The sequence below is a fragment of the Drosophila sulfurigaster genome, chromosome 3, assembly GCF_023558435.1.
Source record: "Drosophila sulfurigaster albostrigata strain 15112-1811.04 chromosome 3, ASM2355843v2, whole genome shotgun sequence".
NCBI lineage: Eukaryota > Metazoa > Arthropoda > Insecta > Diptera > Drosophilidae > Drosophila > Drosophila sulfurigaster.
Genome location: NC_084883.1, coordinates 31,803,174 through 31,818,774, shown reverse-complemented (window position 1 = coordinate 31,818,774; position 15,601 = coordinate 31,803,174). Strand labels below are relative to the sequence as shown.

General features: G+C 43.8%; 1 protein-coding gene across 3 annotated transcripts; it reads left to right on the top strand.

Annotated features, from left to right (window-relative positions):
- The first annotated feature begins 2,684 nt into the window (after positions 1 to 2,684).
- LOC133842886 (uncharacterized) lies at positions 2,685 to 15,240 on the top strand. 3 transcript variants are annotated; one of them, XM_062276178.1, is made up of 10 exons: positions 2,685 to 3,380; positions 6,883 to 7,407; positions 7,755 to 7,853; positions 7,967 to 8,173; positions 9,777 to 9,887; positions 9,963 to 10,199; positions 10,258 to 10,338; positions 10,399 to 10,883; positions 10,944 to 11,207; positions 11,271 to 15,240. In XM_062276178.1, the coding sequence occupies exons 2-10, from the start codon at positions 6,975 to 6,977 to the stop codon at positions 14,664 to 14,666; spliced, it is 5,313 nt and encodes a 1,770-aa protein (XP_062132162.1). In that variant the 5' UTR covers positions 2,685 to 3,380; positions 6,883 to 6,974; the 3' UTR covers positions 14,667 to 15,240. The 3 variants fall into 3 exon arrangements, with proteins under 3 accessions (XP_062132162.1, XP_062132161.1, XP_062132163.1); XM_062276177.1 differs by having other exon boundaries at positions 2,686 to 3,380; positions 10,941 to 11,207; XM_062276179.1 differs by having other exon boundaries at positions 2,687 to 3,380; positions 10,974 to 11,207.
- Positions 15,241 to 15,601: the final 361 nt, after the last annotated feature.

The following is a 15,601-nucleotide window of genomic DNA, read 5'->3' as shown; positions in this document are numbered from 1 at the left end:
TATTTAACTTTATGTAGAAGATAGTTTGTTTGTTATCGATATGTGATATACATATTTTCAACAATTCAAATATCAAAAAAAGTGATTGAATGTAATTTGATTTCCCGACTTAAAAATTGGGCATCGATTTCCTTAAAAGTGACATACCAAAAGTTTAAGTACTTAAAAAAAAAAAAATATTATTTAATTCAAAAGATATGTATTATTTTCTATTTTTCTTAATATCGATTTGTTAAGTCAAATACCAATTTGCACCAATCTAAATATGTATAGCAAATATGAAAATAAGTAATTGAATTCAATTCGATTTCTTGACCCCAATACTTGACTTATGATATAATAGTATAATTTGATTCAATCAGTTTGCTTAATGCTTAACCTGTTAATTCGCCGACTGCCCCGAAACTGCTTCATGTGCAAGTCGTAATTGTGCCGAGCTTGGCTATTACCGTTATGAGTTCTCGTCTGGACCCCGTACGGAAGACTGAGAAGTGTGGTGTGGTGTGTTATGTTGTGGCGTGGTAAGGCTTCATTGCCTCATTGGCTCATGTGTGCGCCTTTTCATGTTTATTGCTTTGGCGGCGGCGGCGGCGCATGAGGCGATTGATAATAATTTTCAAGAACGCGACCGCAGAAGAACATACAGCATAAAAAAAAGATACTGAGCCAATGCAAACATTATTCAAGCGTTATTTATGAATACAATTGCAGTTGCAACTTACAAGTTGCAAGTCGCAAAGTTGCAAGTTTGTTTAGGCACAGCGCGCAGGCAATGCGAAGAGTAATCCGCAATAACAGCAAGAGCAACAACGGCAAACAAGTGAATCAATAACAAGGCTGCCAGCAGCCCCAGCAAGGAGCACGGCATCCCATCCCATCCCATCCCCAGATATGAACTGGTTTGCTCCATCCGATTGCCGACGACCGACAGCGCCTGAGACAGCGACAACGACGACATCCACGGATCAGACAGGCAACCCGCCGACTGCGGTTTTCTTGCGGCTGGCCGCGAGACGTGTGTCCAAAAGTTTGCATAAGTTGCAAGTTGTTAGTTGCATGTGCCTCGTTCAACTGGACCACAGCTACCTCGCCTGCCGCTGAAGTTACTGCTTTTTTTTGTTTTTTGCATTTACAGTTAAAGATTTATGGATCATGTTGGCAGCCGATACGGGGATAATTGTGTGTAGGTAACGCAACAAGATGCAAGATGCACAGTACAACACTGTGCACAGATCTCCAATCGAGCCCCTCGCGCACTCTCAAATTTATGCCGAATCTTGTCGTATCTTGGCCACATCGAACGGGAGGCAACTGCATTTCGATTTAGATCCAAATCGCCGCCCGTTACAAATACGTAAACAACAAAGAGATGTAAATGCAGTTCCAGACCATCTCACTAGGTCATAAAAATCGAAGACGTTGACGGCCTTTAGAACTGTATATGGTCCACAAGCAGCCGGATCGCTGATCGGTGTTCGCTTCGGATTATAAAGAAAAAAATAAAGAAGAAAAAAAACTTTCTAAAATAGAAAAAAAAGAATAAATAAAAAATAAAAGCAACTGTAAATGCAGCTGTTAATAGTTAATGTTTATACTCGTGTGTCGCCAACTAAAGCATAATTATTGTAGCCCAGTCTGAGCCCGGAATGGGAATGGCAACTGAGACACGAGACTTGAAGTCTTCATACTAACATACTCTATTCGTACTCGTATTTTGTTGCAGCTAAAGGAGATAGCAATTGCTGTGGTTTGTTGTTGTAAACATTTCGATGCGTGGCAACTTGGAACGGACAACTTGAAGTTGCCATCTAGTTGCTGCTACTTAACTGTTTTTTAATTGAAACCAGTTTGTTGTAATTGTTTTTGGCTTGTTCGAAAGAGTTGCCGCCTTATATGCTATAACTTGTCGTTATGTCAAACAGATTGGCCGTGTAATTTGAGCAACGGGTCTCATTCAAACCAAGTACTGCCTACCTATCAAACTGACTGCTGCCCACGTTCAAAGCGTCGCTTCACGCATCTTATCGAGTGCCACAAAAGTTTTCACTTGTTCTAGTTGCATTTGCCACATCAAATGCCGCATCGCATCGCAATGCATCTCGGGTGTGACTAAAGCGAGGAAATTGTTATAAATTAAAGTTGAACCAATGACAAATGATACTCGTACTCGCACTCACAAACGTTGCCCGCTTATCAAATTGGAGCAAGCGAAAAATGCGGCAAAAAATCTTTGTTGTCCGGGCCGAAAACAATGGGGTAGACAGCGATGCATTTATTATGCTGCCGCCTCCAGCGATTTGGCACGTGCACGAGGATTCAGGTTGTCCCATTAGTTGAACGTTGTCTTCCTTCTGCGAGAGAGCGCCGTTACTTGGACACTGCACGCGATGCAGTTTCAGTTGTAGTTTGAGATGGTAATGGCGATGTCACGTCACATTGAACGGTGCATTGTCATTATTATTGGTCTTCTGTTTGTTGTGCTTGTTGTTGTTGATGGGGACACGCAGACGCTGCGTATGCTTGATTTAAGCGACATCGATGTTAATTAATGTGCTTAAAGAGCTCTCACATTCACACATCACAACATTTCTTATACGATTTGTCAAAACAACAGCAGCAGCTGCAGCAGGCAAAACTTATACTTTCGAATTATAAGAGCGTAAAGAAATGCGAGTAGAAGAAAATGAAAAACTCGTTTGAGAGCGACACACCACACCACACAAAAGTTTTCGCCGACGACTTCCTCCAGCTCAGCTCGGCAGCGCCTCACTTGAAGTCGGGAGCCGCAGTCGCTTCGATGACGGCGACCTTGATAGACGTGCCAGCGGCTCCATCTGAGACATAGCTGAGACAGCGATTGAAAACTGTGTGTTTTGGCCAAAAGAAAGAAAAGCGTCGGCGCTTGGCTCAAGAGAAAAACAAAAAATAACAGAAAAAAAAAACAGAAACCGAATGTTGTTGTTGCTAGTCTAGTTCGCTTTCTTTGCAACGCAAATAATAATAAACATAATTTCTAATTAATGTTGTCGTGTTTTCGTCTTCACAAATGTGGCAACAGTTATAAAAAATGTGCAAAATGTGTAAATTGTGAGTGCGGGCGTCTGAATGTTTCGAGTGCAGTTAATACGAAAAAAAAGAAAAACAAATCACAAACAACATCACAACAACGAGTGTGCAAATTCGTGTCTTAAGCTAAACCCAAAAGAAGACACACACAAAATAATACAAGAGCAATATAAAGTGCTAGCTAGCACTTTATTTTACCGTTAACAAGTTGCCAACAACAAGAAGAACCATTGCAACCATTGGCAACAATTTTGTGCAAACTGTTGAAGGTGTTAATTTATTCATTGGCCGGAACAAACAAAAAAACACAGACTGTGAGTACCACACACACACACACATTTGCCAGGTCAGATTTGCATTTCCTTTCCCTCAAAAACGGCATAAAGAAAAAGGTTTTGTCTTGTCTTGTTTTTTGCGCATTCCTATTTCCATTCTGTGGGCTGCCCTTGCTTGAGCATTTGAATGAAATTAAGCTTATCAGACCATTGAGTTTAGGTCACTGGGCAGGCACTTTGAAAAGAGATCAACTTGATCTACTAAGGTGAAAGTAATTACCAAAAAAAAATACAGTCAAGCTATCATAGTGCACACACCCCATATACTATATATATGTGTACTAGTATGTGCCTACCCAGAGATCTAAGACCAATGCCACGGCCAATGGCCAATCTGCTGGCCACTCGACTGGAGCTGGTGCTCTGCCCGAGTCTTTGACTATGAGAGAGCCGCGTTCAGTGCACTGTCGTAATTTAGTTTTAACAACTATTTTGAAAACACCGTTGGCCCTTGTCTTAGCCGGGGACTACCATCATGTACCATACTCGTATGCGCTATGCTTTTGAGCTCTGGCCAAAAAGCATAAACATAAGCATAAGTACACATTAAAGCACATTAAGGCGTCAGCGGCGAGCGCAAATGATGCGCTCCTCTGGCCACAACAATGGACGTTGAATAAATTTCAAATTTGTTATTAAACATGTATGCTCCGAGGGGGACGTATAAAACGAAATAGCAGATATATTAGATAGCAGCGAGTTGGCTCCACTGCAGCCGCAGCAGCAGCAGCAGCAACAGCAGCAGCTCGTTCTGTGCTCGTTCTAAGTGTTAAAAGTACGCCGAGTGTGACGTCGACTGCACTCGGAAGTGTAGCGACTGCAGACAATAGACAATAACAAAAACAACAACAACAACAACATTAGCGAGAGATTGGTGCATCTGCGTGCACTAGCATGCCGCAGGTTACAATGCGTTGCGTTTCGTTTCGTTTCGTTGTGGCAATACATAAATTTATGCGCAGACTTAGAACAATGTGCAATGCGCAGAGAGCTAACGCCATATCGTGTTGCCTAATAATTAATGAACGTGCATGGCTGGTGGCATGCAGCAACTTGCACACATACATTCAGAAATTAGATGCAGCATGTATGTATGTACCTCGTCTATCTGTCGGTGGGGCGCACAAAGTTCAATTACCTGTTAATTGAGTTTAGTCGAATGCAAAAAGTCAAGACCTGGTCTGGCCAACAGTTGCTTTCCCAGCAAACGTTGCGAGCACAATCATCAAAATCCCATCACCTTCATCTGCAACCTAAGCGCTTTTTTTCCTTCTCTATCCATCTATATTTGTAACACTCTGCTGTTGCAGCTTAATAAAAAAATAAAATAAAAAAAAGAAAAAATAAACAAAATCAGTTGGAAATCAGGTCATTAATGCCATTAAATTGTTTCCAAATGCAAGAGATTGGCCCAGAGTCGAAGCTAAGCACAGACTGAGCTGTGAGCTTCGAGCTGAGCTGAGAGTCACAAATCAAATCAATAATAATATGTCGATGATGATAATAAAACAACATATTGTTTGGGCTTTAGTGCCAGCTAACTGTACAAACGGCTTCAGCATTTTAGCAGTTCGATGACTGATGCTGTTGACTGCTCAATCAAAATCAAAAGACTTAGGCAACGAACTTCTTCTTCTTTGTTTGGAAAGAAATTTTACTTTCAAATTAGGCCGCAAACTGTTGCTTTTATCGCTTTCTTCTCATTCTCGGACATAATGATTGTTTCCACTTTGCTGTTGTTGTTGTTGTTGCTGTTGCTGTTGTCTTTTGCTGTTCGTTCTTCTTTTGAATGGAAGCAGCAGCAACAGCAACTATAAAACCTAAGTATAACTAACAGTTAGAAGTCCCCAATAATTTTTTTTTGTCTGTGAAATATTTATGTAAATTAACCAAAACGCTGTCAAGCAGCTAAAGTGCAACTGATTAGCGGTATAAACACACTCGGAACTGAGCAACCTGACTCTATACTTATCTCTCACACAGTCTTCTATTTGTGTGTATGTAGATTAAGCAAGCATAACTGCAGCAGCAGCAGCGCGCATTTTGGTAACGGTACTAAACGCGGCCACAACTGTGGCACACACTCGCATACGCAGCATGTTCCCAGGCGACGACGCACTTGCTCCGCCAACAGCCCACTGACAACTCCCATTGCCAGCAGCAGCAGCAACAGCAATAGCAATAGCAACTGCTTGCCACTGTTGGTGGCTGCATAAGTAATTCCACTCGATTCTACACTTCACCCCGGGCGGAGACGAGCAGACTATATGTCTTCGTTTATAAGTATACATTTGCTGGCAGAACGAGTTTTAATTGCAACATTTGTTTAAATGTTGTCCGTTAGTCAAACGACGACAACTGCAACCACAGCGAGCAGCCAGATTGCCATCGCGATTGGCATATCTATGTCGAATATTAAACACCCTGCTGCTGGTCACTTATTTTATTGCAATTTTATTGTATTGATTGTAATATGTGCATTTCTGCTCAGAACAAACGATTATTGCCGTTAAAGATTTGGGTTTCCGATTGCCATGTAACTGGTTTGCTTTGCAGCAATGAATTGGCATTCTTATGGAAATGGGCATTCTAATTTCACAATGCGGTGGGATATGTTGGCGGTGAAGACACAAATTTTAAGCATAAAAAATAAGTTTATTTTTAGACTGACAAAGGTGGAATAATATTTAATTTGATGGTTACAATATTAGGTTGATAAAAGCGTAATCAATTATTAGCTCTAATTTAAGAAAGCAATAAAATGGTTTTGAATTATTTGAACAGTTATTTAAAGATGTTTTAAGAAGGATTTATAAATATGAACATATGAACATTTAATATAAATAATTTACTGAAAGTTCACTAATCAATTTATGAGAAATTAAGATTGTTATTTATTATAATTTGAAATTAACAATAGTTCAAATGATTATTAAATGTTATTAAATATCATTATGTAATGTTGAAGAAAATATTTTCAGTTTTTAATGCTTTAAAAAAAACACTATGTTTGAAATAAATTCAATTGCTGAATGTATGCATTTCTGGTTTCTATTTTAGCTCAAGAAAGTGTCACACATTTGATTAGAATACCAAGTTACCCTCTTGCTCGTAGGGTATGCTAGTTGCAACAACAAAGTTAACAAGTTGGCGTAGATGCTGCTCCATTTACAAAAATGGACACCAACAATTTTTGCGTCATTAAGCGTTAGCTTAAAGAATGTCAACGCCAAAGCTGAGTCTCACTAAGTGTTGTTGTGCACTGCGTGTGTTTGTGTGTGCGAATAGGAGTGTGTGGACAGGCAAAGTCAGTGGGGAAATCTTTTCAAAATTCGCATTTGTTTTTCTTGTTGTTTCTGTTGCTGTAGTTTGTTTTCGCGTTGTTGCGTTTTGGTTTTGTTTTTAATTAGTCGCCTCGTTTTCTCTTGGTATTTATGGTTTTAAATGTTTCTATTTTTGTTCATACTCGTTTTTGACACAGAGACTCATCAGCAGTGGAGCAGTGGAACAGCAGCACCCCGACCTGGTCGCTGCACTTGCTCCTCATGCATTAGCAATGTTGCTCTTGCTAAGATGCGGCGCACCAAAGTTGGCTCTTCCCTACCCCGCCCTCTCCCCCGCCGCCTGCTGCTGTTGCTGTTGCTCCTGCAGTTGCTGTTCAAGTGTGGCAGAGCCACGCCCACGGCACCCGCTGCAGCAGCTGTAGCAGCGACAATTGGTGGCGTTGAGGTCATCGGCGCCACCTCCTTGGCAGCCACAAGAGCAGCTCTCTACGCGGCCGACGACAGCAATCACAATGACGACGACAACAACAACAACGGCAACGACAACAACAGCAGAAAGCGAAGAACGGAGCGGAAAAACGACAGCAACAGGAGAGACAATAAGAGAAATCAACTAGAGGATTTAATGCCAGCAAATTTACTGTTAGAGGATCTGCAGCAGACTAACGGACAGCTAATCAATCTGACAAGGCATTACGATGGCGATATCTTCTATACGAGTGGTAAGTACGCTTCTCAAATGCCAGTGTCTAATCCACAGTCAAAGCCAAAGCCAAAGCTCAATCCATGGCCATAGCCAAAGCTGAAGCTGAAGCTAATGCCATGTCCCTGCCCTCCTTGCAGCTGTGTGGCATGTTTAAGCCGTTGACAGCAGCATTAATTTCCAGTATGGTTAGCTTATTAGGCGCAGCTCATCATCATGCGCCAAGCCAGTTTTTTTTGTTGTTGTGTTCCCCTCTTGGCGCGTTCTGTTGTGACGGCTTAAATCAATCTGCCTCAGTTCTCCGACTGCCTCTGACTCCCCTTCTCAGTCTGCCCGCAGATGACTTACTGTTTTCTCTTTCGGCAGGTCTTCGTCTCGGCCTCAGCGGCAGTTGCAATGCGGACACCTGCATCGGCCTTTCCAGCGGCACGGCGGCCGTGGTCCGTCTGGGCAGCGATGGCAACGGTAAGTGCGCTCGCTAGCTCGATTAATATGGAAATTTGTTTGGCACTCGCCAACTTGCCATTAACGTGTTTATAATCTGTTTTTTTTTTTGTGGGTTTTGTGTTTGTTTGCAGACGCTGATGGACTGGGTCAGGCCTCAGCCTCGTTGGCTGGCGGTCGCTTGGAGCTGTTGACGCGACGCATGAAGCTGCAAAAGGCTAATGCCAATGCCCAGGCCCAGGGCCAGACGGAGGATGCCGATGAGGGCTGCAGTTGCCGTTGTTTGCCATACTTGCGAGCCTATCGCGAGGATTTGGGCATCTGTGTGGATGACATACATGGTAAGTGAACAACGTAGCGCGGAAGTGTTTTCATTGTGGCCTTTTTTTCGTTTGTCGTTTGTGGTTTTGGAGTCAAGCCGGAATAATTAGTCAACAAATTCACTGCAATTCGTTTGCTCGTTCGCTGCTCCATTTCGTGGCATGCGCTCTGGGAACTTTTCCCACATGTGAGAGCCGTCGCAACACTCAGCGTTTGTGGCAACATCTATTGTCTCCCTGTTTGTTGCCCGTTGCACAGTTGCCTGTTGCTAGTTACCAGTTTGGCTCCACAATGGTTGCTCAACTATTTCTTCCATCGCGAAAAAGAAATGCTGTAATAATAACAAAATTGTGCAGGGCTCAAGCCGTCCGCTCTCATCCCGCGCCCATCAATGAAATTGCAGAATGAAAACGAAACGTGACGCAAACACTGCGACAAAAGCCATCACAACAAATAAAAGGGCCAACCAATTTGGCAATATCCGAAACTTATATGCTCTGCCGCACACAAATTTCTTAATTCAAATATTGCAAAATTAGAATTATTAACTGACTTTCAAAACAAAAGAAACTGTTCAGAAATTCATGAAAATCAGGTCTTCAAATTTAAGATATATGTTGTTAAATTTTCATAACTACTTTTATCCAAAACATCTTATACTCCATTAAATTGCGACTGTAACTATAATACATACATTTTCATTTCCCTTAAAGAACAAATAGAGAATCCATGTTTGCCTTAGAGTTACGACATCTCTTAGTCGTAAATTTGTTTATATAGTAAACTTATACAAATACATTAAATTCTCATTATAGATATTTAGAAAATAAAGCCTCTCTCTTAAAACATAAAAGAGTAATAGGAGAAGCCTTTTATTGACTTTTCGTTTGTAATATATTTTATATTCTTATATATGGACAAGCAACAAAGCTTACCCCATAAAAAAAAATTTGTTAAGTGGCTGCTAAGAATCTCGAATTTCCTTTCAAAAGAGAGTCTTAAAAATGTCGAAATGACAGCCAAGCTTGCCTTAAAGTTATGACACCTTTTTTAGTAGTACTTAGTTTTTTTTATTATTTGTAAACATATAAAAATAACAAACGGTAGCTGAACCTTTGGAATTATGACAACAATTTGCCATTATTGAACAAATCATTGCGAGTTGCCAGCACTTTTTTATTTATGAAAGGAAAATATTTTAAAGCCAACTTTCGCTAGCAGCTAGCAATTTTACAACAGCAAAAGGCAAAACAATAACAATTGGACTGAAAGTAAGAGGGTTTTCGGAAAAAACAAAACAAAAACTTAGTGCGAGTATTTGGAATTGTTTTGTTTTGTTTTCTTGCGCTACAAATTGATAAGCGTCGCAATCTGAGCGCGATTCGAAGCGAAGTGCGAGACGAGAAACGAGACGAGTGTAGTCTCGATTTCGATGTTATCACAGTTGGCGTCTACGAGTATAAACATTACTGGGCCATTGGGTATATTTTATTTTTCTCTTGTAGTTGTTGTTGATATTTCTTTGTTGTTGTTATTTGTGACTTGACCATCATAATGCGAGACTTTCTCATTGAGGGCAACGTATACGCGTTGTTGTCGTTGTTTTTGTTGCTTGCTTTGCAGAATGCTCTCTCTCACCATTTGTCAGCGGCTCATCATCGGAGAAAATTCCATTTGTGTTTTTGCCACTGCGCGGCCAAATCATTTACCCCAGCAGAGAAATCAGTTTTCCCAGTAAGTCACCAACCATCCATCCATCCATCTTCACTCTTATTAGTTGCCTATAATCCGCATGCATAATCTTTGCAGACATCCATACGCCAGTATGTGCGGTTACGGGTGCTCAGTACTTGGGCTCGAATGGCTGGTCGGATCTGCGTAATCCCATCGACACCGATTATCCGTTTCGAATGTTCCGCGACGAGGGACGCAGCTTTCTGCAGTGGCTGGGTGAGGCGGAGCTGCGCCAGAAGATGCAGGGTCGCCTCATAGTCGTGCATTTGGTTTGCCGCGACATGACCGTGGCTCTCAATGTCACCCACAAGGGTGAGTTGTTGGCTAATGCCTTAAGTGCAAGTCAATCTATAACTTGTTGTCTCCACAGACACTTTGATGGCGCCCAAGAATGTGCACTCGCCTTGTGTCGCCTTCCGTGTCAATGGCAGTCCCGTCAAGTACTCACACAGTAAGGCATCTTTTTACTCCTTAAGTTGCCAAGTTTCTCATTTAATTTCTCCCCTCGTAGATGTACCAGAGGTCTTCTTTCAGCCCGCCAATTCGACTACTCTCGCCTCCACCTCGGATGGCATGACAATGCGCGAGTATGTCGTTATTGGCATCTGCAGCCTGCTGCTGGGCCTCATCTATGTGGCCTCCGTTTTTCTCTATCTGTTCATGAAGAAGCGCAAGCGAAGTGGGCGCCACAACTCTCGTCACTCGCTGGATAACATTGGCAATGACATCAACTATCCGAAGAATGATCAGGTCACCTTTGGTGCTCCGTTTAGTCGTGTGGGCAGCATCTACTCGGCCAACAGTATGGGTCTAGGCGGTGGCAATGATGCAGGCACTCGAGCCAGCATGTCCAGTCTCAAGGAGGACATGGGCATTGTGAAGAATAATCCGCTGCTGCAGCATTTTCCACAGCTCGGAGAACGAGAGCATAATTCGGGCTTTGCCAGTGACATTTCCAATTCAAATTCCGAGTGCGAAATGGAGGAAAAGATCAAGGTAAGTCAGCTTAGGTTTTAGCTTTGGCTTGGCTGCAAATGTGGTTTAATTCTACAGCAGACATCCGTTTCGGTTCTGGTGCATCCACAGATGAACATGGGAAACAACAAGTCTCCGAAGCCGGGCAATAGCGTTGCCGACAATCCTGCCCATGAGACCGATGAATTTCTGCAGGAGAACGAGTGTTTGCCCACAGAGAATGTGGCTGTTATTGAGGATCTGATGAGTGAGGAGAAGCTGGAGAATCTGCGAGCCATGGTCAATGGCAATGTGCGTAAGAAGCTTTACTTCAATCCGGCCTACTTTGAGCCACATCTGCTGGCGGTAAGTTAACAGTCAAGCAATTAACCCTTCGCTTACAATTCAATGAGGTATTCCCCTTTGCAGGAACCACCGCAAGCTGCCATTGAATTTCTGCAAAAGATACGAGAGGTAATTGCCATTGCCAAGTATAAGATGGCCTCCAAGCGCTACCAGCCATCGCTCAACATCATACCGGAAGAACTACCCCTGGAATCGAACGCTGCTTCCTCTTCGACCATGTACAATGTGCCGCTGCAACAGAATCTACAGGCCAAAAGTATGGGTGACAAGCGCAACAGCATCGAGCAGTGGCTGCAGAGTGTGCCTAACACGGAAGTAACTCCCACGCCAAAGGCAGCGTCACCTAAAAAAAATGGTCCCAGTGGGTCGCCAAGCAAAAACTCCTCGATGCGCAAGGAGATTTCCGCACCCAAGGAACGTCCGCCGCCGCCACCAATGCAAAAGTCGCAAGCGGAGCCACAGACAAAGCAAGACCAGGAGCCCAGCACGAGCAAACGTGTTCATGAGGAGCCACCAAGGACAGTCAAGTCGAGTCCAGAGCCTGTTAAACCCAAAACTCCACCCAGCAATTCATTTGATAGCTACTCTGCTTACACCGCAGCCGTCTCAGCCAATGTGTATGGGTTTGCGGAGACTGGAGGCGAACTCTATAACAATCCAAAGTTTATGTTGGCCGATACGCCAACTGGTTCACTACGCAGCAATTCCAGTCTCACCAAGTCTCTTCGCAAGCGCAGCGAAGTCCTGGATCAGTTTGCAGCGGCCAATTCGACGCCTACGTCGCTCAACTCCTTCGATCGCCAGCACTACAATATGTTGCGCAACATGAAGCCCACGGAGATCATCTATGATTCCCTGAAGCGAGAGTATGCAGCGCATATTCCCACGCCGGACTACGACAGCACCATTGAGAAAAAGATCAAGGAGATTTACAGCAGCACACAGAGCAGCATTCCCTCCGTGCCAACGCCCGACTACAGTTCGCTGAGTCGCAAATCCTTGAAGCAATTCCAACCGGATTCACCCATCTACAGACGCAAGTCGCCACAGTATTTAATCGTGGACTATGAGACGGACAGTCTGGAGCGTCTAGAGCCGAGTAAACGCAAAAGTTCGCATTCATCCAGCTCACCCTCGTCTGATGTCAGCTCACAGCTGAGCCCCAGTTTGAGTACAGCGCTACCTCTAGAAGAGGAGATGGAGATCAGTCACACGGTCTACGATCGACTGAATGGGTTTCGCAAGGAGGGCGAGATGAAGAAGCGTCTTGCGGGCAAGCATCACCAACATCAGCATCACAATCATTCGCAGCGACACAAAGAAGCCGCCGCAAGAATCAAGTATGATACGCCCTTTCGCGGCAGCATGACGATCGAGGTGGAGCATGAGCCGCCGTCGGATTTGGAGCGCACGGACAGCGATCAGTTTGAACCAGATACGCTGGATCGTAAGCCGAAGAAGCAGAGTTTCTGTGACATCAATGCCTGGGACAATCATGGTCGCCAGTCGAGCAACGATCAATATTCCGATCCCGACTACAACCAGATCAATTCCCTGCCCGATCTAAGTCGTCAGTTGACTCCAAACGAAAACAGCAATGCCAACAGCAAGCCACGCACAGCCTCCTTCATACTTCGATCTTCGAACTCGTTTAGGAACCTACGAGAAATCTACGAGTCGCCGTTGGCGGTGCAGGACAACTACAAGGAGAGTCATGCGACGCAGAGACAACCAACCGAGGAGGAAGGTCGCATCCTAACGCTAGAAGCGAAGCATTCGCGGAGACAACGCGGTATGGCCACCTCGCCCACACACTCCGTGGTGGATGTGACTCGAGCGAGTGCAAACAAGACAACCATCACCATATCTTCCCCAAAGCCAGCAGAAAAGTTATCGGCGTCAAAAGCAGACTCCAATTCAACTGCCTATGCACGAGGACATCGACAGCCGCCGTCGCCGCCACGCCCCAAATCCAATCAGCACTACTGCGCTCCGCTTGTGCAGAGCAAACGTCCGCTGCCACCGCCACCGCCTTCGCCCAACGATCGACTGGAAGAGGACAACTACAGCATGCACAGCGAGATCACCGAGGTGACTGGAGTATCTGACACTATGGCGAACTCGGAGTTTGACAATTCCTGCAACAACACCATGTCCAGCGTGATCTCTGCCATGACAGAGCAGAGCAAAGGCAAAGCATTCCCCGTGGAGCAGAAGAACCAACTGGACGCTTATGGGGACGATGCTATGTATGGCAAGAAGATGAATAGTCTGCGCAATGACTACAGTCTCAACAAGTATCTCAATCGCCGCAAGTCGCAAAAGCGCGACAGGGACAACAATGAGAATGAGCATGAGCCGGAGCAGCTCAAGGTTTCAGATGAGCTGGAGTCAAGTAACAACAATAATCACAGCACAAATAACAATAATACAAAGAACCTTAAGGACCTGGATCTCAATCAGTTTGACGCTCTGTCCATTAGCTCCCGCTCGAATCGAAGCAGCAGCCATCTCTCGGAACGCACCAAGGAGATGTACCGCAATGCCGGCGTTCCCGTGGGCATTGCCTATCCCCAGCGAGCTGCGAACAGCGGAGGTAGTAACTCTAACAGCACCTCCAATACTAATGGCAGTCCGAATGCCAATGCCAGTGTGAATGTTAATGTCAGCAATGTGCAGACCGTTTATCGCTGTGAAATTGAGCCAGCGCAGCTGACAGCCGGCATGCAGATTGCCATTGGTTTAAAGGACCGCGCTAAGAAGGCCAAGGATCTGAAGAACGCCTGGCGCAAGTTCGTGACGATGGCTGCCAACAAGTTCAGTCCCAGCCAAAGTCCTGCGCCAACATATGGCACCAAGACTTCATCGGGTTTCTTGGAGGCACTGGAACGTGACGATGGCATCGCTTCCATCATCGAAGATGCGGCTCCGCCCAGCACTGTGGTCCAACCAGGCAGTCAAAACTACTATGAGCAGCGCTTTGGGCAGCTGGACAGTGGATATATGAGCACCGACTCCACAGAGCTGTACAAACGCAACGTCTACGATCGCTATAACTTCAAGATGATGTCTGGACGAGGACAGATCATACGAGTGGATACCATCGAAGACAACGAAGAGGAGAGTGCCAATGCCAATCGCTTAGAGATGGATGCCTCTCGTTTTGAAGATCTGGAGCACATGGTTTCACCCGGCAGTCGCACCTCAGCGAATGCTGGTGAGGATCTGAGCGACGCCGAGTCGGATAAGACGCTCACACGCTCCCAAACCAATGAACTGCATGTACGGGGAAGCACAACCACAATGTCCTCGTATTCCTCTGAAGACGAACAGCGGCGAGGTCACAGCACCTGTTGTGGATCGTCGGATGAGGAAACCAATGCCGAAGACATGTGGGAATCGGGCGCAGAGAGCATTGAAACCCACTCGGTACTCTACAAGATGATACGCAAAACTTAGTATTAAGGGACGTGCAATATAAATAGATTATTTATATATACATATATCTGAATACCATGAACGACTTCCATTTAGCATAAGAGACTTGATCAAACAAGTGCAATAACTTGACGATTCTTGCCAAACCATGAGGTGCAATTCTATAGTTTCTAAGTAAAATTGAATCTAAACATAAGAGTAGCTAAGATCGCGGATTAATACGTACTATATTGATGAATATATTTATTTTTAAGTAACACTACGAATTCCTTGGGAAGTGCATTTGATACCGCAATAGCTACCCCAAGGGGTGGCACATCAGCGTTCTTCCCTTTATCCTCGAATCCTCTTCAATTAATTATAATACATACCATAAAACCTTTTTCTAGATTATAGCTACTGTATAGCTTACATCGTATCTCTTAGTTATCAGATGCGAATTGTGATAAATAATAGAAGTCTTGGGCCGGAAATGTGCAATCAATATGTTAGTCTCATTATACACTCTAAGTATATATGTAAGTTAGTCTAAGCGATTACCCGTTAGTTAATATAACCCTGAATTTTTAATAAAGAATGTACATACATATTTTTATTTAAAACAAAATACCGCAAGTATTTTCCATCAAATATTACAATACCATTTATGGCGAAACGCAAAATTATGCTGAGGTCTCAAATCATCATCAAAATTTTAACGAAGTAGTTAGAGAGCGACATTCGGTTTTTTTGGGGAACATTCAACGCAATGCTTATCTTATGACATTAGTAGCCATTTGGAAACCTATGAGGAACTGCTACATCGTGTATAACTATACATATTGTACATTTTAATAATACTTGTAATAGTAATTTCCATATATTCTTAGTAAAAGCATTATTTTGTAATGTTAATCCGATGTCAACAAAAAACAAACTCCAATAATATCATATTTGTCAGAAAATTTGGAAGAATT

Excerpts from the sequence above, each read along its gene's own strand:
- LOC133842886 (XM_062276177.1), top strand. The coding sequence starts at position 6,975 with ATGCGGCGCACCAAAGTTGGCTCTTCCCTACCCCGCCCTCTCCCCCGC. Across the intron at positions 7,408-7,754 it reads CGATATCTTCTATACGAGTG|GTCTTCGTCTCGGCCTCAGC; the intron begins GTAAGTACGCTT and ends CTCTTTCGGCAG. Across the intron at positions 7,854-7,966 it reads TCTGGGCAGCGATGGCAACG|ACGCTGATGGACTGGGTCAG; the intron begins GTAAGTGCGCTC and ends GTTTGTTTGCAG.